Below are 27,445 nucleotides of genomic sequence, written 5' to 3'. Positions count from 1 at the left end.
GAGGACACCTAAAGTATGCTCCAGCCCTCACTGTCGACGTCAGGTCGACCGTCCCGCCCTTACCCCTGACTGGCAGGCCCGGGGGCGGGAGTTATGGTACTAGGCCGCAGAAGCCGGGGACTAAATTTAATACCGCGGCCGACAAACAGGCACGGTCGGCGCGGTAGTCCCGGCCGTCATAAAAATACAGCAGCCGCTGCAGTGTCTGTGACAAGAGCGCTCCATACACTGTCCCCAAGGGGACACAGAGTACCTTTTGGATGCAGGGCCTGTCCCTGATGATATTAAGTCTCCTGTCCGGCAGATTCCCACAGGGGCTGCGGAGGGAGCCCGGTCCCAGTACCTGGATGACCGGTTAGGATCCCACTTCTCCCAGAGCCTCTAAGGGATGGGGAAGGAAAACGGCATGTGGCTCCAGCCTCTGTACCCGCAATGGGTACCTCAACCTTAACAGCACCGCCGACTTAGTGGGGTGAGAAGGGAGCATGCCGGGGGCCCTGGGGCCCTCTTTTCTTCCATCCGATATAATCAGCAGCTGCTGCTGACTAAAATGTGGAGCTTGAGTGAATGTGTGCCTCCTTCAACACAAAGCACAAAACTGAGGAGCCCGTGATGCACGGGAGGGTGTATAGGCAGAGGGGAGGGGTTACACTTTTTAAAGTGTAATACTTTGTGTGGCCTCCGGAGGCAGAAGCTATACACCCAATTGTCTGGGTCTCCCAATGGAGCGACAAAGAAAAGTGGTGTATGTGAGGATCTACAGAGCAGACTTCAGTGAGGCTGGTCTAGGAGTCCCTGCACAGAAGAGTAAGAGTCCAGCCGCACTGCTGCAGGTAACACACCGTGTGCAGGGCAAGTAAATACCAGCAGACAGGAGGTTATCCCAATATTATGTGATCCACTAGGCTCCAGATAGTAACCCTGAAATTAATCCCACCCCAACCTGTCCTATTGCTAATTCTGGAGACTCTTTCACAGCCCAGTTTCTGCTTGAGATCACGCTGGTCAGCGCTGAGATGTGGGATGTGTCTGCCACGATTCCAGCTTCAGATGGGAGACTCCGCACAGGGACCACAAATCCAAGGAGAGGATGCCAGAGGAAAAATCCTTAATACTGGTGAAGAAATAAAATCCAGGCTCTGAAAAAACAGAATACAAGCTTCTGTACTGAAGAGTAGATGACGAGCAGAGGAGTCCCTGCACTCAGCAGGGCGGGAAATATCGGTCTTCACTTATATCCATCTACTTCTACCAGTATTAGAGATCAAAATCATCCATCCTATTTTTATCAAAAATACCAAAATCTATTTTATTCTGCTGATTTTTATCTCATAGCTTCCTATCCATCCCTATCTACTAATATCAAATAATTTATCGCTAATTTCCTTTCTCCTCACTGCAGCCATCATGAGACTATTTTATAAAATGCCTTTGTTATAGCTTCCTATGATATTCTGTCAGGCATAATACAGATGTAACATGACGGGGCAGATATGTTCTTCTGAAGAGAAATCTTATGGGGTTGGGACAATAATTCATTTTGAAGCATTCCGTCAGCCCTGTACATTGGGCATGAGGTTATGTCCCTGTTTCAGGATTTTCTGCCTAGTTTTCGGTCATGGTATTAATTCATTGTTAATAATTCTTACAATAGACTTCATACAATTCCTGACAGACAGGTTTACTTCATTGTATATGGTCTAATAAACCAGAATTGGCTCTAGATGGGGGAGGGGGGTCAGTCGTTGATGCAATATGGAGTATTTTGGGTGTGACTGTTAGAAACTGACCTTGTTGCCCAACCAATCAGGGCTCAGCTATTATTTCTTAAGCTGCTGCGGAAAAATGAAAGTTGCACTGTGATTGGTCATTTTGGGCACAAGGTAATTTTGATAAGTGCCCCATATCTGATAAGATTGTGTTTGTACTGCCTGCACCACACAGGTAGCACCACATGTAACATGCTGGTATGGGTACACAGGACAGCCTCATATGTAGTAGTATGTAGAAGTAAAGCTACCTATGGATGACCGGTTTCGGGAGCAGCCAATAATGTATATTATGAGATAAATGCAGCAGGTGACAGGGCTGAGAGCAGGCTCTGAGGTAAATATCACTGGCTGTACACAACGCACGTCATGCGGGGTTAGAAGGGGATGCCACAGGGAAGGAGCCCACAGAACTCCCAGGGGACGGCCACTACACAGGAGTCACCAGCGCCATCCTCTCCGGTGCCAAATGACGATTGCCTAATAAACAGCGCACGCTCACTATGAAGAGACGTTGTTTAGCTGCTGCAAACATGACTGCAAATATACGAGCATCGCAATACAATAGTGGACAGGGTCCTGGGTTTTTTTTTCTAAAATAATGAAAAAGGTTCTGCAGCCACTGAGTTATTATAAACCGTAATGTATCTCCTCTCATAATTTAAACAATTCCTCAAAATGATCAAATACCATCATGTGGAGAAAGTATTCTGGATTAACACCTAACAGCTGTAGCCATGATGAACAATAACTTTTTTCATACCTGCCCTACAAAATGCACCAACTTTTATTGTTCCACTGATTTGGTTATATAGGTGCATGTTCACACAAAAGGAAAGTTTTGGGGTTTTTTTTTTTTTTTAGGTCCAGTCACAAAAAATGCTCAAAACAATTTCGATGTTAAAATGATTTGCTGTTCATAGGTTCAGGGTGTTGATGGTCTTAACTGCTTCAAGTGTCCACAACACTAAGTGGTTAAAAGAATTGACCTGACCAATCTTCAGGCATTTTCTGCTCTGAAGACGCTCTATACTTTACATACAAGACAATAGGAAAGCTCAAAAGATATCTAAAAGACTGCTGAGTGAGTTTTATCAACTTTTTCGCTTCAAAAACTAGCGGGAGGTTTTAGTTTTTTTTGTGGAATCAAGAGGGGAAAAAAACCAAAACATCTGGATAACGCCAGTACAAAAGACACCACACAACCCCTGGAAGAAGGGAATTTTGTTTACTTACCGTAAATTCCTTTTCTTCTAGCTCTAATTGGGAGACCCAGACAATTGGGTTGTATAGGCTATGCCTCCGGAGGCCGCACAAAGTATTACACTTAAAAGTGTTAAGCCCCTCCCCTTCTGCCTATACACCCCCCGTGCTCCCACGGGCTCCTCAGTTTTGGTGCAAAAGCAAGAAGGAGGAAAAAGAATTATAAACTGGTTTAAAGTAACTTCAATCCGAAGGAATATCGGAGAACTGAAACCATTCAACATGAACAACATGTGTACACACAAAAAAACAGGGGCGGGTGCTGGGTCTCCCAATTAGAGCTAGAAGAAAAGGAATTTACGGTAAGTAAACAAAATTCCCTTCTTCTTTGTCGCTCTATTGGGAGACCCAGACAATTGGGACGTCCAAAAGCAGTCCCTGGGTGGGTAAAATAATACCTCGTAAGAGAGCCGTAACAAGGCCTCTTCCTACAGGTGGGCAACCGCCGCCTGAAGGACTCGTCTACCTAGGCTGGCATCCGCCGAAGCATAGGTATGCACTTGATAGTGCTTCGTGAAAGTGTGCAGACTCGACCAGGTAGCCGCCTGACACACCTGCTGAGCCGTAGCCTGGTGCCTCAAAGCCCAGGACGCGCCCACGGCTCTGGTAGAATGGGCCTTCAGCCCTGAGGGAACCGGAAGCCCAGCCGAACGGTAAGCTTCGATAATTGGCTCCTTGATCCACCGAGCCAGGGTTGACTTGGAAGCCTGTGACCCTTTACGCTGGCCAGCGACAAGGACAAAGAGTGCATCCGAGCGGCGCAGGGGCGCCGTACGAGAAATGTAGATTCTGAGTGCTCTCACCAGATCTAACAAGTGCAAATCCTTTTCACATTGGTGAACTGGATGAGGACAAAAAGAAGGTAAGGAGATATCCTGATTGAGATGAAAGGGGGATACCACCTTAGGGAGAAATTCCGGAACCGGACGTAGAACCACCTTGTCCTGGTGAAACACCAGGAAAGGGGTTTTGCATGAAAGCGCTGCTAGCTCAGACACTCTCCGAAGTGAAGTGACTGCTACTAGAAAAACCACTTTCTGCGAAAGGCGTGAGAGAGAAATATCCCTCATTGGCTCGAATGGTGGTTTCTGAAGAGCCACCAGCACCCTGTTCAGATCCCAGGGTTCTAACGGCCGCTTGTAAGGAGGGACGATGTGACAAACCCCCTGCAGGAACGTGCGTACCTGTGGAAGTCTGGCTAGGCGCTTCTGGAAAAACACAGAGAGCGCTGAGACTTGTCCCTTAAGAGAGCCGAGCGACAAACCCTTTTCCAGTCCAGATTGAAGGAAGGACAGAAAAGTGGGCAAGGCAAAAGGCCAGGGAGAAATACCCTGAGCAGAACACCACGACAGGAAAATTTTCCACGTCCTGTGGTAGATTTTAGCGGACGTTGGTTTCCTAGCTTGTCTCATAGTGGCAATGACGTCTTGAGATAACCCTGAAGACGCTAGGATCCAGGACTCAATGGCCACACAGTCAGGTTGAGGGCCGCAGAATTCAGATGGAAAAACGGCCCTTGAGATAGCAAGTCTGGTCGGTCTGGTAGTGCCCACGGTTGGCCGACCGTGAGATGCCACAGATCCGGGTACCACGACCGCCTCGGCCAGTCTGGAGCGACGAGGATGACGCGGCGGCAGTCGGCCCTGATCTTGCGTAACACTCTGGGCAACAGTGCCAGCGGAGGAAACACATAAGGGAGCTGAAACTGCGACCAATCCTGAACTAAGGCGTCTGCCGCCAGAGCTCTGGGATCTTGAGACCGTGCCATTAACATTGGTACCTTGTTGTTGTGCCGGGACGCCATGAGGTCGACGTCCGGCACCCCCCAGCGGCAACAGATCTCCTGAAACACGTCCGGGTGAAGGGACCATTCCCCTGCGTCCATGCCCTGGCGACTGAGATAATCTGCTTCCCAGTTTTCCACGCCTGGGATGTGAACTGCGGATATGGTGGAGGCCGTGGCTTCCACCCACATCAAAATCCGCCGGACTTCCTGGAAGGCTTGCCGGCTGCGTGTGCCGCCTTGGTGGTTGATGTATGCCACCGCTGTGGAGTTGTCCGACTGAATTCGGATCTGCTTGCCCTTCAGCCACTGCTGGAACGCTTTCAGGGCAAGATACACTGCCCGTATTTCCAGAACATTGATCTGAAGCGAGGACTCTTGCTGGGTCCACGTACCCTGAGCCCTGTGGTGGAGAAAAACCGCTCCCCACCCTGACAGACTCGCGTCCGTCGTGACTACTTCCCAGGATGGGGGTAGGAAGGATTTCCCCTTCGATAATGAAGTGGGAAGGAGCCACCACCGAAGGGAAGCTTTGGTCGCCTGAGAGAGGGAGACGGTCCTGTCGAGGGACGTCGGCTTCCTGTCCCATTTGCGTAAGATGTCCCATTGAAGGGGACGCAGGTGAAACTGCGCGAAAGGGACTGCCTCCATTGCTGCCACCATCTTCCCCAGGAAGTGCATGAGGCGCCTCAAGGGGTGTGACTGGCCTTGAAGGAGAGATTGTACCCCTTTCTGTAGTGACTGCTGCTTGATCAGCGGAAGCTTCACTATCGCTGAGAGGGTATGAAACTCCATGCCAAGATATGTCAGCGATTGAGCCGGTGTCAGATTTGACTTTGGAAAATTGATGATCCACCCGAAACCCTGGAGAGTCTCCAGGGTAGCGTCGAGGCTGCGTTGGCATGCCTCTTGAGAGGGTGCCTTGATCAGCAGATCGTCCAAGTACGGGATCACCGAGTGACCCTGCGAGTGTAGGAGCGCTACTACAGTAGCCATAACCTTGGTAAAAACCCGTGGGGCTGTTGCCAGGCCGAACGGCAGTGCCACGAACTGCAGGTGTTCGTTTCCTATGGCGAAGCGCAAGAAGCGCTGGTGCTCTGGAGCAATCGGTACGTGGAGATAAGCATCTTTGATATCGATCGATGCAAGGAAATCTCCTTGGGACATTGAGGCGATGACGGAGCGGAGGGATTCCATCCTGAACCGTCGGGTTTTTACGTGTTTGTTGAGCAGTTTCAGGTCTAGGACCGGGCGGAAAGACCCGTCCTTCTTTGGGACCACAAACAAGTTGGAGTAAAAACCGTGGCTCTGTTGCTGAAGAGGAACAGGGACCACCACTCCTTCTGCCTTCAGAGTGCCCAGCGCCTGCAGAAGAGCCTCGGCTCGCTCGGGAGGCGGGGATGACCTGAAGAATCGAGTCGGGGGACGAGAGGTGAACTCTATCTTGTAACCGTGAGACAGAATGTCTCTCACCCAGCGGTCTTTTATTTGTGGCAGCCAGGTGTCGCAAAAGCGGGAGAGCCTGCCACCGACCGATGATGCTACTAGAGGAGGTCGAAAGTGATGAGGAAGCCGCTTTGTCAGCGGCGCCTCTAGTGGTCTTTTTAGGACGTGACTTAGACCGCCATGCATCAGAGTTCCCTTGTTCTTTCTGAGACCTTTTGGACGAGGAGAATTGGGACCTGCCCGCGCCCCGAAAGGACCGAAACCTCGACTGCCCTCTCCTCTGTTGGGGTATGTTCTGTTTGGGCTGGGGTAAGGATGTATCCTTTCCCTTGGATTGTTTGATGATTTCATCCAGACGCTCGCCAAACAGCCTGTCGCCAGAAATTGGCAAACTGGTTAAGCGCTTTTTGGAAGCAGAATCTGCCTTCCATTCCCGTAGCCACAAGGCCCTGCGGAGTACCACCGAATTGGCGGCCGCAACCGCCGTACGGCTCGCAGAGTCCAGGACCGCATTAATAGCGTAAGACGCAATTGCCGAGGTCTGGGTGGTAATGGATGCCACTTGTGGTGCGGCCGTGCATGTGGCTGCTTCAATTTGCGCTTGACCTGCTGAGATAGCTTGTAGCGCCCAAACGGCTGCGAATGCTGGGGCAAAAGAAGCTCCGATAGCTTCATAGATGGATTTCAACCAGAGCTCCATCTGCCTGTCAGTGGCATCTTTGAGCGAGGCCCCATCTTCCACTGCAAGTATGGATCTAGCCGCCAGTCTGGAGATTGGAGGGTCCACTTTGGGACACTGAGTCCAACCTTTAACCACGTCAGGGGGAAAAGGATAACGTGTATCCTTAAGGCGCTTAGAAAAACGCTTATCTGGACAAGCATGGTGATTCTGGACTGCCTCTCTCAAATCAGAGTGGTCTAGAAACATACTCTGTGTACGCTTGGGGAACCTGAAACGGAATTTCTCCTGCTGAGACGCTGACTCCTCCGCCGGAGGAGCTGAGGGAGAAATATCCAGCATTTGATTGATGGACGCAATAAGATCGTTCACTATGGCGTCCCCGTCTGGAGTATTAAGATTGAGAGCGCCCTCAGGATCAGAATCCTGATCAGCTGTCTCCGCATCATCAACCAGAGATTCCCCCCGCTGAGACCCTAAACAATATGATGTCGAGGGAAATTCTAAGCGAGCCCGCTTATTCGGTCTGGGGCTGGGGTCTAAGTCATAACCCTCAGCCTGGGATGTATGAGATACCCCGGGAGGACATTGTTGGACCAACTGAGGGGGGTCAGGGAACAATGATTCAACAGAGTCCCTTTGCTGAGATACCGGCCTGGACTGCAAGGCTTCTAGTATCTTAGCCATAGTCTCAGAGAGTTTTGCAAACTCAGTCCCCGTCACCTGGACAGTGTCAACAGGTGGCTCCCCCTGGGCCCCTCTTAGCAGAGGCTCTGGCTGAAGAAGTGTCACAGGGGCCGAACAGTGCACACAATGAGGGTCAGTGGAACCTGCCGGTAGCGGGGTCTTACATGCGGCGCAGGCAGCATAATAAGCCTGTGTTTTGGCACCCCTGCCTTTTGTGGGCGCCATGCTATTGTTTTCCCTGAGTAACACAATAGGGTATATAGCCAGAATGAACTGTGCTCATACAGTGTAGAGTATATACTATAAACAAATAATGTATCAATACACTACAGCACCATGGGGCTAGCACCACAGGTGCTGCTTACCCGCCGCCTAAAGCGGTTGTGAGGCCACCAGAGACCGTGTCTGGGTCTCCCAGAGTTTGTCCCTCTCTGCAGCGTCGGAGGAGCTGACAGGAATGGCTGCGGCGTCCTGACGAGAGGAGGGAGCCGTGGGCGTGGCCGAGAGTGCGGGAACTGGTGCTCACACTGTGCACAGTGAGGGGGGTGGAGTATGCAAATTTTACTCCAGCCCTCAGTGCTGCTCGTTCCGTGCAGCGTCCCGCCCTTCCCCTGCCTGTCAGGGCTGGGGGCAGGAGAAAAGGAAGCTAGGCCGCAAGAAAGCCGGGGACTCGAGTATAAGCATGGCCGCCGTAAAAGCGCGGCCAGCGCCGAAGTCCCCGGCGAACTACAAGTCCCAGCCGCGCCGCAGTTTCCCATGGCAGCGGCGGTTAGCGCGGTAGCCCCTACATATAAACACACTCAGTGACGCTGAGTGTGTAATGGCACAGTTAAACCCGGTCAGCGCCGCGGTCCCCGGTGCACTAGCACACCCAGCAAAGCTGAGGTGTTGCCGTGCGCGGTCCCCACAGGGATACAGAGTACCTTCCAGTAGCAGGGCCATGTCCCTGAACGGTACCCGGCTCCTATCCAGCAGGCTCCACAGGAGTTGTGGATGAAGCACGGTCTCAGTGCCTGGAGACCGATAGGATCCCACTTCACCCAGAGCCCTGAGGGGGATGGGGAAGGAAAGCAGCATGTGGGCTCCAGCCTCCGTACCCGCAATGGATACCTCAACCTTAACAACACCGCCGACAAGAGTGGGGTGAGAAGGGAGCATGCTGGGGGCCCTATATGGGCCCACTTTTCTTCCATCCGACATGGTCAGCAGCTGCTGCTGACCAATCTGTGGAGCTGTGCTGTGCGTGTCTGACCTCCTTCGCACAAAGCAAAAAACTGAGGAGCCCGTGGGAGCACGGGGGGTGTATAGGCAGAAGGGGAGGGGCTTAACACTTTTGAGTGTAATACTTTGTGCGGCCTCCGGACGCATAGCCTATACAACCCAATTGTCTGGGTCTCCCAATAGAGCGACAAAGAAAACGGCTTAAAAATAAAAGTTGTAAAAAAAACAAAAAAAGTCAAGACGAAAAAAAAAAACAAAAAAAAAACAAACAAACTGCTAAACGAGGGAGAAAAATAAATAGACATGATGCGTCCCGGACGGAGCATGTCCTCTCTACTGCGGGGCTGTGAGTGCTCTCTGTAGGAGACTGCAGTGTCCCATGATCAGGGTTCGGGCCGCTGTGGTCTGTTCTCCCTGCGGAGAAAACTTGCAGCTCTGCAGCAATAAAAACTTGACGTGCTGTGGCTCAGAAAGCCGCACCACGTGTCAGTTTATGCTGCGGGAAAAGAACAGCACAGTGGTCATGGGGTTTCTGGAAACTCCCTTCACTATGCTTGTACTGTACAACACAGCATTTTGGACACAGCGAAAACATGCTGCATCCAAAACGCTGCAAACCCTGATAGTGGGCACGTAGCCTTAGAGGTGCAGAGGCCGTAGATTTTAATTTTGGTTTCAATATTTTTTTTATAATTAACTACTCCATTATTTCTTGTATGATCTTACTATGTTGAAGGACATTAACTTTGTATGCCACTAAAAGGTATACAGTACAAATAAAAAAAAAAATCCAAAAATTATTTTTTGTGTCACCATCATCTGACTGCTATATGATTTTACAAGGACAACTGATTCCATAAATAAAAAAAAAAAAAAAAAAAAATAAAAAACTTATGCCCAGGGGAATTGATGTGTAAAAAAATAAACTAGAACAGTCAGTCACCCACTGCTGCATCCAATCACTGGCTACACTGGGCCAGGTTCTCATTCCTGCGCAGAACTCAAAACTAGCTTGCACTGAGGATGCAGGTCAACCCAGGTTGATCAAAATTACTGAGGGGCTTTTCTTTACATATTCAGTCCTATGGGACACAATTTTAGGGAGCAGATGGGATGCAGTATATAGTGTAAGCAATCAAACTGAAGGTTCAAGTGAACAAGTTTAAAAACAAAAAAAAATATAAATAAAAAATAAATAAATATATATCTATAAAATCAATTAACGTAAGCCATTATCCACAAATGGCGAAAACATGAAACAGTGGTGATCTTTCCCAGGAGTGGCCGTCCGACAAAATTACCCCAAAAGCACAGCGACAACTCAAAGGTCACAAAAGACCCCACAAAAGCATCCAAAGAACTGAAGGCCTCACTTGCCTCAGTTAAGGTCATTGTTCAGTATTCAATCATAAAAAAGAGAATTTTGTTTACTTACCGTAAATTCTTTTTCTTATAGTTCCGTCTTGGGAGACCCAGACCATGGGTGTTTAGCTTCTGCCTCCGGAGGACACACAAAGTACTACACTTAAAGTGTAGCTCCTCCCTCTGAGCTTATACACCCCCTGGTGAGCCAGTCCCAGCCAGTTTAGTGCAAAAGCTGAAGGAGAATAGCCACCCACAAGTAGAACAGAGCAAGAGCCGGAACAACCGGAGACTGTCCACGACAACAGCCGGTGATAACACGCGGAACAAGAAATTACCAACAGGCAACAGGGAGGGTGCTGGGTCTCCCAAGACGGAACTATAAGAAAAAGAATTTACGGTAAGTAAACAAAATTCTTTTTTTCTTTATCGTTCCTTTGGGAGACCCAGACCATGGGACGTTCCAAAGCAGTCCCTGGGTGGGAAATAAACAGAAAAACTAAGAAGTAGGCGGAACCTAACTTCACAAGTGGGCGACAGCCGCCTGAAGGATGCGTCTGCCCAAGCTCGCATCTGTCGAAGCATGAGCATGCACTTTGTAGTGCTTCGAGAAGGTATGCAGGCTAGTCCAAGTGGCAGCCCGACAGATTTGTTGAGCCATAGCCTGGTGCCTAAAAGCCCAAGAGGCACTGACAGCTCTGGTCGAGTGTGCCTTGATCCCCGGCGGGGGAGGCACCTGCGTTCTCTGGTAGGCGTCCGAAATGGTCGATCTAATCCAACGGGCTAAGGTCTGCTTAGAAGCAGGGAGGCCCTTGCGCCGACCTGTGGTTAGCACAAAAAGAGAGGTGCACCTCCTGAGCGCAGCGGTGCGAGATACATAGATCCGGAGAGCACGCACCAGATCTAGAGTATGTAGCGCTTTTTCAAAGCGATGAACAGGGGCCGGACAGAAGGAAGGTAAGGTAATGTCCTGGTTAAGGTGGAAGGGAGAGACCACCTCAGGAAGAAAGTCCGGAGTCGGACGGAGAACCACCTTGTCTTGATGAAAAACTAAAAAAGGTGACTCCGAGGAGAGCGCAGCCAAATCAGAGACTCTCCTGAGAAAAGTTACGGCAACTAGAAAGGCCACTTTCTGAGAAAGACGATACAAAGAAACCTCCCCAAGAGGCTCAAAAGGGGGTTTCTGCAATACCGTGAGGACCAAGTTACAGTCCCAGGGATCCAAGGGCCACCGATAGGGCGGAATGATGTGAGACGCGCCTTGCATGAAGGTGCGGACCTGAGCCAGCCGAGCGAGACGCCGCTGGAACAGTACAGACAGAGCTGAGACTTGTCCCTTGAGAGAGTTGAGGGACAGTCCTAGTTGCAGACCGGACTGTAGAAAAGACAGAGGGGTCGGCAAAGAGAATGGTCAAGGAGGATGGGCGGTAGAGCGACACCAGGACAGGAAAATCTTCCAAGTCCTGTGATAGATCTTAGCGGAGGAAGATTTACGGGCCCGAGTCATAGTGGAGATGACTTCAGGAGGAATACCAGAAGCAGTCAAAATCCAGGAGTCAAGAGCCACGCCGTCAATTTGAGGGCCACAGAATTCGGGCGGAAAAACGGACCTTGCGAGAGTAGATCTGGACGGTCCGGGAGATGCCACGGCACCTCTACGGACAGTTGGAGCAGGTCCGGATACCAAGCTCGCCTGGGCCAGTCCGGTGCAATGAGGATGACTCGACGGCCCTCCATTCTGATCTTGCGCAGGACTCTGGGCAAGAGAGCTATAGGGGGAAACACGTAGGACAGACGAAACTGGGACCAGTCTTGAACCAGAACGTCCGCGGCGAAGGCCTGAGGATCGTGGGAGCGAGCCACGTAAACAGGAACTTTGTTGTTGTGACAGAATGCCATTAGGTCCACGTCCGGAATGTCCCATTTGCGGCAGATTGACTGAAACACTGCCGGGTGCAGGGACCACTCGCCACCGTCCACGCTTTGACGGCTGAGAATCTGCCTCCCAGTTTTCCACGCCTGAGATGTGGACTGCGGATATGGTGGACTTGGAGTCCGACGCCCATTGAAGGATGCGTTGTACCTCCATCATTGCCAGGCGGCTGCGTGTCCCGCCTTGGTGATTGATGTAGGCAACCGCTGTCAAGTTGTCTGACTGGACTCGGATGTGCTTGCCCGCCAACAGGTGGTGAAAAGCTAGAGCTAGAAGCACGGCTCTGGTTTCCAGCACATTGATTGAAAGGGCTGACTCGGACGGAGTCCAAGTGCCCTGCGCTCTGTGGTGGAAACATACCGCTCCCCAGCCGGATAGGCTGGCATCCGTGGTGAGAATCACCCAGGACGGGGCCAGGAAGGAGTGCTCTTGGGACAGGGAGAGGGGCCGAAGCCACCACTGAAGAGAGCTCCTGGTCCGTGGCGACAGAGCCACTAACCTGTGTAAGGAGGAAGGCCGCTTGTCCCAACAGCGGAGAATGTCCAGCTGCAGGGGGCGCAGATGGAACTGGGCAAAGGGAACTGCCTCCATGGACGCCACCATTTGACCCAGCATCTGCATCAGGCGCCTGAGGGTATAACGGCGGGGCCTCAGCAGAGAGAGCACCGCTAGCTGGAGAGACTGCCGGCACTTGTGAAGTTGCCCTTAATCAAACAGCAAAGTCTCGAACTGCATCCCTAGGTATGTGAGACTCTGGGTCGGAGTCAGAGTGGATTTGGGAAGATTGACAAGCCACCCGAATTGGGCTAGAGTGGCGAGAGTGAGCGAGACACTCCGCTGACAGTCTGCGCTGGATGGAGCCTTGACTAGAAGGTCGTCCAGGTAAGGGAGCACTGCCAACCCCTGGAGGTGCAGAACCGCAATCACTGCTGCCATTACCTTGGTGAATACCCGAGGGGCCGAGGCTAGCCCGAAGGGGAGAGCCACGAATTGGAAATGATCCTCTCCTATTGCAAAACGTAACCAACGCTGGTGTGAAACTACAATTGGCATATGTAGATAGGCATCTCTGATGTCGATGGACGCCAGGAAATTCCCTTGGGTCATTGAGGCAATGACTGATCGCAGAGAGTCCATGCGAAAATGCCGCACCCGAACATGCTTGTTGAGAAGCTTGAGATCCAGGATGGGCCGGAAGGTACCGTCCTTTTTGGGAACTAGGAAGAGGTTTGAGTAAAAACCTCTGAACCGTTCCCGAGCGGGAACTTGTACAATTACTCAGTTTGCCTGCAAGGATGCCACGGCCTGTGAGAAGGCGGCGGCCTTGGAGCAGGGGGGAGATGAGAGAAAAAATCTGTTTGGCGGGCTGGAAGAAAATTCTATCCTGTAGCCGTGAGATATGATGATATCTCTCACCCACTGATCGGAGATTTGTTTTAACCAAGCGTCGCCAAAGTGGGAGAGTCTGCCACCGACTAAGGACGTTGCTGGAGCGGGTAGAGAGTCATGAGGAGGCTGCCTTAGTGGCAGAACCTCCTGCGGTCTTCTGCGGACGCGCTTTTGGGCGCCAGTTGGATTTCTGGTCCTTAGCTGAGTTAGCGGACGAGGCGGAGGGCTTAGAGGACGACCAGTTGGAGGAACGAAAGCTCGACTGATTCCTACCCTGGGCGGGTTTCCTGGTCTTTGTTTGTGGCATGGAAGTACTCTTCCCGCCAGTAGCTTCCTTAATTTCATCCAGCTGTTCACCGAACAGCCGGGAACCAGCAAAAGGGAGCCCAGCAAGGTACTTCTTTGAAGAAGCATCTGCCTTCCACTCTCGAAGCCACAAGATCCTGCGGATAACAAGGGAATTAGCCGAAGCCACCGCAGTGCGGTGAGAAGCCTCTAGCATGGCAGACATGGCATAAGATGAAAAAGCTGAAGCTTGAGAAGTTAAGGCAACCATCTCAGGCATAGATTCCTTGGTGAGGGAATGCATCTCCTCTAGAGAAGCAGAGATGGCTTTGAGAGCCCACACTGCTGCAAAAGTCGGGGAAAACGCGGCCCCCGCCGCTTCATACACAGATTTGGCCAGAAGGTCAATTTGACGGTCAGTGGAATCCTTAAGTGAGGTGCCGTCAGCCACCGACACAACGGTCCGGGCTGAGAGCCTAGACACCTGGGGGTCTACCTATGGTGAGTGAGACCACTCCTTGACCACCTCAGGTGGAAAGGGAAAACGGTCATCAGAACCACGCTTTGGGAAGCATTTGTCAGGACAGGCCCTGGGTTTGGTCACAGCGGTCTGAAAACTGGAGTGGTTAAAGAACACACACTCTTTACTCTCTTAGGCGAGGTAAACTGGTGCTTTTCTGCCAGAGAGTGTTGCTCCTCTGATACTGGCGGATTGAGATCTAGTACAGAATTAATAGAAGCAATCAAGTCACTAAGATCTGAGTCACCCTCGGAAAGATCGATGGGGTACATGGAGTTAGCCTCCGAGCCCCCCGTAAGCCGCGGGATGAGGAGGGGGAGGAAACCCTGCGCCTTCTCTTAGGAGGACGGGGTCTGGGACCTGATGATGAATCCTCTGTGAGCTCCGATGGACGGAGGTCAGAGGATAGGGCTCCTAAAGGACCCTTAGCAAGAGCATTAGAGGCACCCTGTGAGGAGGGCTGATGCATATTCATTCATCAAAGTCCTGGACAAAAGTCCCATGGACTCAGCAAATGACTGGGAGATAGACCTAGAAAAGGACTCTACCCAGGCCGGGTGTTCAGCCACAAGTGCAGAGGCAGCCGGAGAGACCACTGGGGGTGAGACTCCAGGCTGTGGCACCGCCAAGTTAGAGCAGACATCACAATGTGGATAGGTGCTCGGCTCAGGCAGCAGGAGCTTACATGCAGCGCATACAGTATAAAGCTTTGGAGCCTTGCTCCTCGTGTGATACATGCTGCTGGAGTGGTGGATCTGCAAGAGAATGAACCCCAGGGAGAATATACAGAGGTCCACAACCAGAGACCGGCTGTGGCTTACCAGACCGCTGGAAGCGGTGTTGTGTGCCCTCCAGATCCCGAAGCCCGGACCCCCAATGCACAGCACCTCAGCAGGGATGCAGAGTGCAGAAAGGCCCAGCGCAGAGTGAACTCTGCCTGAGAAATGGCCGCCGGAGCGAAGAGAGGGGGCGGGACTTGGGGGCGTTCCTGTAGGAGAGCAGGAACTGGAGGGCCATAGAGACCTGCAGGGGAGGAGACACGCCCCAGCAGTGGGGAGTGTCTCTCCCCTGTGCAGGACGGCCGCCGGGAGGAGCCGTGCCTGTCCCTCTCTGCATGAGTGACATGCGAGGGTAGTTAACAGAAACTAGGCCTCCGGCAAAGCCCGGGCCTAAATTTAAGCGGCGAGGCCGACGCGCAGGCACCATCGGCGCGGTTCTCGGGCGGAAGCTAGAGAACCCGCCGGAAATGCCAAAACAAACACATTCAGCATACTCTCCCCATACAATAAATACAGGGACCTTCAACACATAAACGTCTCAGGTACTTAGCTGCTGAGACGCAGGGCCAGGTCCCTGGGGATGAGTGCTCCGGTCCAGCAGAATCCTCAAGGGGCTGTGGATGGAGACCGATCTCCTGCCAGGCATGGAGACCGTGCTGGCTCCCACTTCAAGCCAGAGCCCAGGAGGGATGGTGAAAGAGCACGGCATGTAAGGCTCCAACCTTGGAAATCAACCTTACAACACCGCCGACACAGTGGGGTGAGAAGGGACATGCCGGGGGTCCAGACGTGGACCCGCACTTCTTCAATGTCTTCCAAAGAAAAAAAATCATGAGAATGCATGTGTGGATGCATGCCTCCTGAACACAAAGCGATAAACTGGCTGGGACTGGCTCACCAGGGGGTGTATAAGCTCAGAGGGAGGAGCTACACTTTTAAGTGTAGTACTTTGTGTGTCCTCCGGAGGCAGAAGCTAAACACCCATGGTCTGGGTCTCCCAAAGGAACGATAAAGAAAGACTGGTTAAATATGGACTGCATGGCAAAGTTCTAAGAAGTAAACCACTGCAGAGCAAAAAACAAATGCTTGTCTTCGTTTTGCCAGAAAATCTCTATGATCCTTAAGATTTTTGGGAGAATACTCAGTGGACTGGCAAAAAGTTTTGCAAGATGTATGTCCCATTACATCTGGTGTAGAAATAACAAAAGTTCAGAAAACAAACATCATACCAATAGTAAAATATGGTGGTGATTGTGTGATGGTCTGGGGCTGTTTTGTTGCTCCAGGAACTACAAGACTTGCTGTGATGAAACCATGAATTCTGCTGTCTACCAAAAAAGTCTGAAAGAAAATATCTGGCCAGCTGTTCGTCACCTCAAGATGAAGTGCATTTCGGTTATGCAGCAGGACAATGATCTAAAAACACACCAGCAAGTTCACCTCTGAATGGCTTAAGAATACAAAATTAAAGACTTTGGAGTGGTCTAGTGAACGTTCTGAAATGGTTCCTCGGTCATTTTCATGTTCCCTGGTGATGGCCTTTTCATGGTGTTGCCCATGTGGTCACCAAACAAATCTCCAGGTATCACTGCTTCCAAGGCGCACATCCGGCGTCATTAACGATATCACAGCTTATGACACATTTGTGCGACCCAAAACGATCGCAAAAGCGGCCAAAATAGTTTGCTGCGGAGAGGTCGACCTAAAACCAAAAATAGTTAATGTTGTTCCTCGTTCCTGCGGCAGCACACATCGCTCCACCCCTCCGCTTCTATTGGACGCCTGCCGTGTGATCGCCGGCCAGAGAGACGTCGCAGGGCAGGGAAGTATGTGTGACGGCGGTACGCGATTTTGTGTGCGACGGGCAGCGATATGCCAGTGTCGCACAAACGATGGGGGTGGGTACGCATGCTAGCGATATCGGCACGGATATCGTAGCGTGTAAAGCCCCCTTAAGACTCATCACTATGGAAGACAGACCTTCGTTACAGCCTCCATTGCCAGCAGGCTCTTCTCCATGATGGCTTGAATAGAAAACTTAAAACTGGAAGATTGAGCTTCCTAATCTTGAAAAACTTTCTGAACTAAGTCACTGACTTAAAATGAATTAGCGGCCTTGCCAACATGCGTGCCATAAGGCCTATGGTAACTGCACAAAAAGCATGAATTTGAAATGCACACATGTTACTGCAACCGAGTATTCCTGGTCTGAGTCACATTACGGACGGCCAACAACAGGCCAAGACCTGTTTCACTGGTACTAGAACGCGCAAGCCAATTATACAACTTGGACTGAATTTGCACCAGATCATTATTACTGCCACTTGACATTTCCTAGTTTTATCAGATTGCTCGATCTGTTCTCTGTAGTAACTGGCTGCACACTTAATTATTGAAGAAATAAAAATGTTACTTTTCCCATGTGACCCAGCACTATGTGTCTAACTAGAGCAGTGTTTCTCAACTCCAGTCCTCAGGACCCACCAACAGATCAGGTTTTCCTCAATGTTACACAGGGAATAATTCCATCACCTGGGCAACATTAAGGAAATCCTGCTGAGGAAAACCTGAAAACATGATCTGTTGATGTGTCTTGAGGACTGGAGTTGAGAAACACTGAACTAGAGGAAGGTGGTTTGAGGACTGCTCGGTTTATCGTTTCACTTATGGAATTTTGTGGCAATGTGGCTTGGATCTGACTGTTACCAAGCCTTCAATTTAAGCAGACAGTAAAACTGCAAAAGTTGGCTAGAGCTTTTATTTTTTTTTTAAGCTTTTATAGTTCAACAAAATTGATGACGAAAACTGAAGATTTTCAAAGTGTATATCAGTTTGGCCATCCAATGGCCCAGATGGTAGGCACCTGGAATGTTGATGTGTACATCTGGGTTTGCCAGCGAACAAAGGAACAGGATCGCCAGTGTTAAATCCTTGCAGTCATCTTTTGGACGGCATTGTGCAAGCTGGTTTGTGCAAAACTCAATTAGATACTCCTTAAGTGGGTCAAATATTACATCTTTCATGTAGCCAAAAATTTGGTTTTATCCAGTTGATTCAATGCAGTTGAAAATCTCAAACAACTATCTTTGGATCTGTTGATGCCGGCCACAATTTATCAAACATGCTTGCAATAATTTGCTTGTGAACATAATGCATATGCGATAAACTCTGCACTTTTTTCTGCAGTGTCTGAGGATGAATGCAGCAGCTTTTACACCAGTGTTACTACTGGTCATGTCAAATGACAAACTTCACTTTATCCAGGAGCTGCCAATCTTGCAGTACCTTGAATACGGCCTTAGTTTGTGCTGTTAGGTGTCTCAGACTGTTAACTTCTCAGTTCCTCCTCCTGACACTAGTACTGCCAATCACTCAGCAGTTTCACTGCGGGTCTGGCTTGGAAAATCTTCTCCCATCCCAGTGTACAGTCAGCGGACCACTGCTATCCAACAAAGCTTTGACAGCATTTGCTGCACTCTCTCGATGACAAGTCTGTCTGGTAGATTCCCTGTTCAACGTGAGACTGTCTGGATCATGACAAAGAGTCTGATAAAGCAGCAGCAAGCAGGTAGGACACTTTTGTATCACTGGTATTAGTTCTGTCTAGAGCTGCAGCCACTTCCTGAGTCAATGATGACTGGTCTTCACAACCTACGTTTCTTGGGACTAAAATGTCCTTCACCCTCATCACCACCGTTGTCGGAAGCGCCATGGTCGCCGAAACTGCTACTAATACTGTAAAGTTCAGTTGATGCTGTCGATTGATGAATTCCCTGTTTTCTTTTCTCTTAGTTTCTCTGTCTGTAATTCTTCTTTCCACCACCTTGTCCAGCTTTCTGTCTAACAGTTCTCTGCTTCCGCCACAACCTCTCTTTGAGCAAGCAAGAAGTTACGGTCTTCCTGAAGTTTTATAAGTTTTATGGCATCAGCATGAGTGACAAAGAAACCAAGTTTATTAAACTTCTTCTCCTTGGAGTCTTGTATTTTGGCTTGCCATTTAGCATTCTTCTTGAGACTCTGTTATTGACCAAACAGACTTCACCTTACTGATCCCATGATATTGTTGCCTTGTCAGGCTTCTTGCTGTTCCCCAGAAACAAAGTACTTTGTTGGCTGCGATGGTGGCGATTCTGTACAGTGCAGGAAATAAAACCTGGCCAACACCTGCCGATTTTACGGCAGCTTACACCAGTAATAGTGCCTACTGGCCTTCCAATTAACCATATTCCACCAACACTGGAATTTGAAAACGACATTTTTTCTAACAATGCCTAAACCTTTGTATTTCAGTAAACACTGAAAATGAGCTGTTATGATCTCACAGGCCGACCAAAATAGCAGCGTCTGTACTGTGAAGTGTCCGTGAAGCAGAAAGATTGGCAATCAGCGTGATACACATGCACGTTACATCCGTTGTGTACATGTTAGGAAAGGGTTAAATAAAAAAAATTAAAACTGAGGGTGAGATTTTTTTCCCCCTTTAACTTCTGGATTATGTACTTGTAAGTTAAAAAACAAGAAGATAGAAGGAACATTCTGTACACAGGGGAAAAAAGCAAAACATTGTAAAGTGACATCTTCTCGCAAGACTAATAAACAAGGCTTTTGTTTTCTTTGCTGTAAATTAGAAAGGTCCTGAAACGAAAAAATTTTAACAACTCACCTCAAACGTATACTTTTCTCTGTTGTTGAAGAGCATTAGTATTGTCATTTGGAAAGTGGAGACTTGCAGTATGTGTTTTCTTGTGTTAGAACCAGTAACCTGTGCTCCTCCAACACCGACCTCTGAGCCGTCCTCCTAGGACAAAAGCAAAAAAACACTATAAAACCTAAATAAGGCCCTTGTGACATTGAGGTGTGTGCCACATTCCCGTAACTTTACATAGAGCAATTATGAAGTTTACCTTTTTTACAGGCCCATAGAAGGTGGCATTGAGATCTGCTGAACCCATGTGGTGCTGCAATGTGAGCTGCCGTCCACTGTGCTTAGCAAGGTAAAACCTTTATAGGCAAAGAAGAGAAATTATTTACAGCAATAATAAATAGACCATAATATATAGTTATGCGAGACATATTGACAAGCAGAAATGGGAAGGAAGATATTTGACCTTGCGTAAAAATTTGCAATTGATGTATAAATGGTTTTAACCCCTTCAGCCCCGGGGCACTTTCCGTTTTTGCGTTTTTGTTTTTTGCTCCCCTTCTTCCGAGAGCCGTAACTTTTTTATTTTTCCGTCAATCTTGCCATATGAGGGCTTGTTTTTTGCGGGACAAGTTGTACTTTTAAATGAAACCATAAGTTTTACCATATGGTGTACTGGAAAGCAGCAAAACAATTCCAAGTGTGGAAAAATTGCAAAAAAAGTGTGATGGCACAATAGTTTTTGGGATGTTTTATTCACGGTGTTCACTATATGGTAAAACTGATGTGTGGGTATGATACCTGAGGTCGGTGCGAGTTTGTAGACACCAAACATGTATAGGTTTACTTGTATCTAAGGGGTTAAAAAAAATTCACAAGTTTGTCCAATAAAAGTGGCGCACGTTTTGCGCCATTTTCCGAAACACGTAGCGTTTTTATTTTTTGGGATCTGTGGCTCAGTGACGGCTTATTTTTTGCGTCTCGAGCTGATGTTTCTAATGGTAGCATTTTTGCGCAGATGCTACGTTTTGATCGCCTGTTATTGCATTTTGCGTAAAACTTGCGGCGACCAAAAAACGTAATTTTGGCGTTTGGAATTTTTTTGCCACTACGCCGTTTACCAATCAGATTAATTGATTTTATATTTTGATAGATCGGGCATTTCTGAACGCGGCGATACCAAATATGTGTATATTTATTTATTTTTTAACCCTTTAATTTTCAATGGGGAGAAAGGGGGGTGATTTGAACTTTTAGGTTTTTTTATTTTTTTTTAATTTTTTAAAACTTTTTTTTTTACTTTTTTTATTTTATTTTACTAGTCCCCCTAGGGGGCTATAGCGATCAGCAATCCGATTGCTGATCGCTATCTGCTGATCACAGCTATTCCGCTGTAAACAGCAGAAATAGTCACTTTCTTTCTTCCTCTGCTCCGTGCCGAGGAAGAATGAAAGTGAAACTTCTTAGCACCAGGCGTCATCACATGACCCTGTGCTACGATCGCAACCACCGAACGTCACGTGATCACTCACGTGACGTCCGGAGGGGGCGGCGGTAAGAAAAAAAGATGGCCGCGCGCATATAGATCTCGCTGCCAGACTTTGGCAGCGAGATCTAAGGGGTTAATGTTCCGGGTGGAATGCGATTCCACTCGGAACATGTAGGCACACATGTCAGCTGTTGAAAACAGCTGATATGTGTGCCGATCCACGCCGCCTGCCCGCGGCAGGGGGCGGGGATTACCGGGACACGATCCATGACGGAAAGATCCGTCCATGGTCGTAAAGGGGTTAAGGGAAGAAATTACATGTTAATATAAATTTTATTCTATTTTTTCATGTCCTAGTATTTCGGTGACATGTGAGACTATTTTATGCCTGTACAAACTGTTTTCCAGGAACAAAAAGGATTTTTTTCACTCAAACACTGGAATTAAAGGATCTGTCATTGACCCCCCCTCTGGTTCAGCGCTGCCTCTTTTCCGCTGCTCTGACGATCAATTAGTCTGTAGTGGTGACGTCACAACTATAGCAGCCTGTGCAGATTAAATAGAGCCTAGTAATTGGCTGCAACAGTCGTGCTAATGTCAAGACATCAAAACTGCAGGCTGTAAACAAGGAGAGAGTTGGTCCCAGGGACGGCGAGTAACAACTTATTTTATTTTGGCCGATGGGCTACTCCCTTTCGTATAACCAAACATAGAAGTCTTAGGCTATGTACCCGCGGATACATCCGCAGGTTTCCCGCAGCTGATCCCCGGAATCCGCAGCTATACATTGCTGCAGGATTCCAGCGAAATAGCTGTGGTAAACCTGCGGACATTCGTGCGACTTACCTGCGGAAGTCCCGGCCTCTATCTGCATAGGGAAGGGCCAGAAATTACGCAGGTATTTTCACAGGAATAATTGACATGCAATTACGTGCGGCTGCGGGAAATCTGCAGCATGTTCCGCAGCCGCACATACCGCAGCATGGACACAGACACTCCACTCCCCCATGTCCCATAGGATAACATGGGGACTGTCTGTACTTGCTCAAGCCTACAGATTTATCTAGAAAATCTAGATAAATGCGCTGTTTTACCGCGGCAAAATAAAAGTCCCGTGGGCATATACCATATTTTTAGGACTATAAGACGCACCTGACCATAAGACGCACCCTGGTTTTAGAGGAGGAAAAAAGAGAATTTTGTTTACTTACCGTAAATTCTTTTTCTTATAGTTCCGTATTGGGAGACCCAGACATTGGGTGTATAGCTTCTGCCTCCGGAGGACACACAAAGTACTACACTAAAAAGTGTAGCTCCTCCCTCTGAGCATATACACCCCCTGGATAACCAGATCTAGCCAGTTTAGTGGAAAAGCTGAAGGAGAATAGCCACCCACAAGTAAAGACAGAGCAAGAACCGGAACAACCGGAGCCTCTGTCTACAACAACAGCCGGTGATAACACGTGGAACAAGAAACTGCCAACAGGCAACAGGGAGGGTGCTGGGTCTCCCAATACGGAACTATAAGAAAAAGAATTTACGGTAAGTAAACAAAATTCTCTTTTTCTTTATCGTTCCTATGGGAGACCCAGACATTGGGACGTCTCAAAGCAGTCCATGGGTGGGAATAAACAGAAAACTGAGAAGTAGGCAGAGCCTAACTTCACAAATGGGCGACAGCCGCCTGAAGGATGCGTCTGCCCAAGCTCGCATCTGCCGAAGCATGAGCATGCACTTGGTAGTGCTTTGAAAAGGTATGCAGGCTAGTCCAAGTGGCAGCCTGACAGACCTGCTGAGCCGTAGCCTGGTGCCTGAAAGCCCAAGAGGCACCGACAGCTCTGGTAGAGTCTGCCTTGATCCCCGGCGGGGGAGACACCTGAGTACACTGGTAGGCATCGGATATGGCCGACCTAATCCAACGAGCTAAGGTCGGCTTAGAAGCCGAGAGGCCCTTACGCCGACCTGTGGTTAGCACAAAAAGAGAGGTGTACCGCCTAAGAACAGCGGTGCGAGACACATAGATCCGGAGCGCCCGCACCAGATCCAGAGTATGCAACGCTTTTTCAAAGCGATGAACAGGAGCTGGACAAAAGGAAGGCAGGGAAATGTCCTGGTTAAGGTGGAAAGGAGAAACCACCTTAGGGAGAAAATCCGGAGTCGGACGGAGAACCACCTTGTCTTGATGAAAAAGCAAAAAAGGTGACTCCGAAGAGAGCGCAGCCAAATCAGAGACTCTCCTGAGGGAAGTTATGGCCACTAGAAAGACCACTTTCTGTGAAAGACGAGACAAAGAAACCTCCCCAAGAGGCTCAAAGGGGGGTTTCTGCAAGGCCGTGAGGACCAGATTGAGGTCCCAGGGATCCAAGGGCCGCCGGTATGGCGGAATGATGTGAGACGCGCTCTGCATGAAGGTGTGCACCCGAGCCAGCCGGGCGATACGCCGCTGGAACAGCACTGACAGAGCCAAGACTTGTCCCTTGAGGGAAGTGAGGGATAGTCCTAGCTGCAGACCGGACTGTAGAAAGGACAGAAGGGTCGGCAAGGAAAAAGGCCAAGGAGCATGGCCGGAAGAGCGACACCAGGACAGGAAAATTCTCCAGGTCCTGTGATAGATTTTGGCCGAGGAAGACTTCCGAGCCAGAGTCATAGTGGAGATGACTTCAAGAGGAATACCAGAAGCCGTCAAGATCCAGGACTCAAGAGCCACGCCGTCAATCAGAGCCGCAGAATTCTGGCGGAAAAACGGACCTTGTGAGAGAAGGTCTGGACGGTCTGGAAGATGCCACGGCACCTCTACGGACAGATGGAGCAGGTCTGGGTACCAAGCTCGCCTGGGCCAGTCCGGTGCAATGAGGATAACCCGACGGCCCTCCATTCTGATCTTGCGCAGAACTCTGGGCAAGAGAGCTAGAGGGGGAAACACGTAGGACAGACGAAACTGGGACCAATCTTGAACCAGAGAGTCCGCTGAAAGGGCCTGAGGATCGTGGGAGCGAGCCACGTAAACCGGAACCTTGTTGTTGTGCCGGGATGCCATTAGATCCACTTCCGGAGTGCCCCACTTGCGGCAGATTGACTGAAACACTGCCGGATGCAGGGACCACTCGCCAATGTCCACGGTTTGACGGCTGAGATAATCTGCCTCCCAGTTTTCCACGCCTGGGATGTGGACTGCGGATATGGTGGACTTGGAGTCCGCCGCCCATTGAAGGATGCGTTGAACCTCCAACATTGCCAGGCGGCTGCGTGTCCCGCCTTGGTGATTGATGTAGGCAACCGCTGTCAAGTTGTCTGACTGGACTCGGATGTGCTTGCCCGCCAACAGGTGGTGAAAGGCTAGGAGAGCCAGAAGCACAGCTCTGGTTTCCAGCACATTGATCGAGAGGGCTGACTCGGACGGAGTCCAAGTGCCCTGTGCTCGGTGGTGGAGACATACTGCTCCCCAGCCGGATAGACTGGCATCCGTGGTGAGGATCACCCAAGACGGGGCCAGGAAGGAGCGTCCCTGAGACAGAGAGAGGGGCCGAAGCCACCACTGAAGGGAGCCCCTGGTCTGTGGCGACAGAGCCACTAGCCTGTGCAAGGAGGAAGTCAGCTTGTCCCAACAGCAGAGAATGTCCAGCTGCAGAGGACGAAGATGGAACTGGGCAAAGGGAACAGCCTCCATGGACGCCACCATCTGACCCAGCACCTGCATCAGGTGCCTGATGGAATGACGGCGGGTCCTCAGCAGAGAGCGCACCGCCAGATGGAGGGACTGCTGTTTGACTAAGGGCAGCTTCACAAGTGCCGGCAAAGTCTCGAACTGCATCCCTAGGTACGTGAGACTCTGGGTCGGAGTCAGAGTGGATTTGGGCAGATTGACAAGCCACCCGAATTGGGTTAGAGTGGAGAGTGAGCGAGACACTCCGCTGACAGTCTGCGCTGGATGAAGCCTTGACTAGGTCGTCCAGGTAAGGAATCACTGCCAACCCCTGGAGGTGCAGAACCGCAACCACTGCTGCCATGACCTTGGTGAATACTCGAGGGGCCATGGCTAACCCGAAGGGGAGAGCCACGAATTGGAAATGTTCCTCTCAGATTGCAAAACGTAGCCAACGCTGGTGTGAAACTGCAATTGGCACATGCAGATAGGCATCTCTGATGTCGATGGATGCCAGGAAATCTCCTTGGGTCATTGAGGCAATGACTGATCGCAGAGACTCCATGCGAAAATGCCGCACCTGAACATGCTTGTTGAGAAGCTTGAGATCCAGGATGGGCCGGAAGGAACCGTCCTTTTTGGGGACTAGGAAGAGATTTGAGTAGAAACCTCTGAACCATTCCCGGGCGGGAACCGGTACAATTACTCCGTTGGCCTGCAAGGATGCCACGGCCTGAGAGAAGGCGGCGGCCTTGGAGCAGGGGGGAGTTGACAGAAAAAATCTGTTTGGCGGGCTGGAAGAGAATTCTTATCCTGTAGCCGTGGGAGAGGATATCCCGCACCCACTGATCGGAGACGTGTTGAAACCACACGTCGCCAAAGTGGGAGAGCCTGACACCGACTAAGGACGTTGCTGGCGCGGCCAGATAGTCAAGAGGAGGCTGCCTTAGTGGCAGCAGCTCCTGCGGTCTTTTGTGGACGCGCCTTTGTGCGCCAGTTGGGTTTTTGGTCCTTGGCTGAGTTAGTGGACGAGGCGGAGGGCTTAGAGGATGACCAGTTGGAGGAACAAAAGGAACGAAACCTCGACTGGTTCCTACCCTGGGCAGGTTTCCTGGTTTTAGTTTGTGGCATGGAAGTACTCTTCCCGCCAGTAGCTTCCTTAATAATTTCATCCAGTTGTTCACCGAATAGCCTGGATCCAGCAAAAGGGAGCCCAGCAAGGTACTTCGAAGAAGCATCTGCCTTTCCACTCTCGAAGCCACAAGATCCTGCGGATAGCGAGGGAATTAGCCGAAGCCACTGCAGTGCGGTGAGAAGCCTCCAGCATGGCAGACATGGCATAGGATGAAAAAGCTGAAGCTTGGGAAGTTAAGGCAACCATTTCGGGCATAGATTCCCTGGTGAGGGAATGCATCTCCTCTAGAGAAGCAGAGATGGCCTTGAGAGCCCACACTGGTGCAAAAGATGGGGAGGCCCCAGCCGCCTCATATACAGATTTGGCCAGAAGGTCAACCTGGCGGTCAGTGGAATCCTTGAGAGGTGCCATCAGCCACTGAAACAACGGTCCGGGCTGAGAGTCTAGACACCTGGGGGTCTACCTTTGGGGAATGAGCCCACTCCTTGACCACCTCAGGTGGAAAGGGAAAACGGTCATCAGAACCACGCTTTGGGAAGCGTTTGTCAGGACAGGACCTAGGCTTGGTCACAGTGGCCTGAAAACTGGAGTGGTTAAAGAACACACTCCTTGTCCTCTTAGGCAAGGTAAACTGGTGCTTTTCTGCCAGAGAGGGTTGCTCCTCTGATACTGGCGGATTGAGGTCCAGTACAGAATTAATGGACGCAATCAAATCACTAACATCTGCGTCACTTTCGGACAGATCAATGGGGCACATGGAGGTAGCGTCCGAGCCCCCAGTAAAGGCATCCTCCTCGTCCTGCGAGTCAGCTTGTGAATCAGAGCAACGGGACGAGGAAGGAGAGGGGACCCTGCGTCTCCTTTTAGGAGGACGGGGTCTGGGACCAGATGAAGAATCCTCTGTGAGCTCTGCTGAGAGAGCCCTAGCAGCAGAGGCGCCCTGAGAAGGGAGCTGATGTATGTTCAGCAAAGTCCGGGACAGCTGTCCCATGGAGTCGGCAAAAGACTGGGAGATTGACCTAGAGAAGGATTCTACCCAAGCCGGGGGTTCAGCCACCGGAGCCGGAGCAGCCGGAGGGACCACTGTGGGTGCGATTCCAGGCTGAGGCATTGTCAGGTTAGAGCAGGCATCACAATGTGGATATGTGCTCGGTTCAGGCAGCACGAGCTTACATGCAGTGCATATTGAGTACAGCCTTGCAGCCTTGCTCCTCATGTGAGACATGCTGCTGAAGTGGGGGCTCTGAGCCAGAATGACCCCCAGAGAGTATATAAGAAGGTCCACAACCGGAGGTTGTGGCTTACCAGACAGTTTGTGTGCCCTCCAGATCCCACAGCCCGGACCCCCAAGCAGCTTAGCAGGGATGCTGCAGCCAGCGCTGATCCAGAGAAAAACGCTGAGAAAATGGCGCCGGAGCGA

At 50.2% G+C, this 27,445-nt stretch overlaps 1 protein-coding gene across 3 annotated transcripts in view; it reads right to left on the bottom strand.

The window, feature by feature from the left end:
• CUL3 (cullin 3) overlaps positions 1 to 27,445 on the bottom strand; it is a 343,821-nt gene that overhangs the window by 226,648 nt on the left and 89,728 nt on the right. For 2 of the 3 annotated variants that reach the window (XM_075340816.1, XM_075340814.1), the window contains exons 12-13: positions 20,021 to 20,117; positions 19,780 to 19,914 (exon numbers count right to left, since the gene is read on the bottom strand). In XM_075340816.1, coding sequence (XP_075196931.1) covers positions 19,780 to 19,914; positions 20,021 to 20,117 — 232 coding nt within the window. The remainder of the gene's footprint in view (positions 1 to 19,779; positions 19,915 to 20,020; positions 20,118 to 27,445) is intronic. The other variant, XM_075340815.1, reaches the window with a different exon arrangement.

Source organism: Anomaloglossus baeobatrachus, chromosome 3 (assembly GCF_048569485.1).
Source record: "Anomaloglossus baeobatrachus isolate aAnoBae1 chromosome 3, aAnoBae1.hap1, whole genome shotgun sequence".
Lineage (NCBI taxonomy): Eukaryota > Metazoa > Chordata > Amphibia > Anura > Aromobatidae > Anomaloglossus > Anomaloglossus baeobatrachus.
Note: the sequence above shows the minus strand (reverse complement) of the source record. Positions and strands in the feature narration are given on the sequence as shown.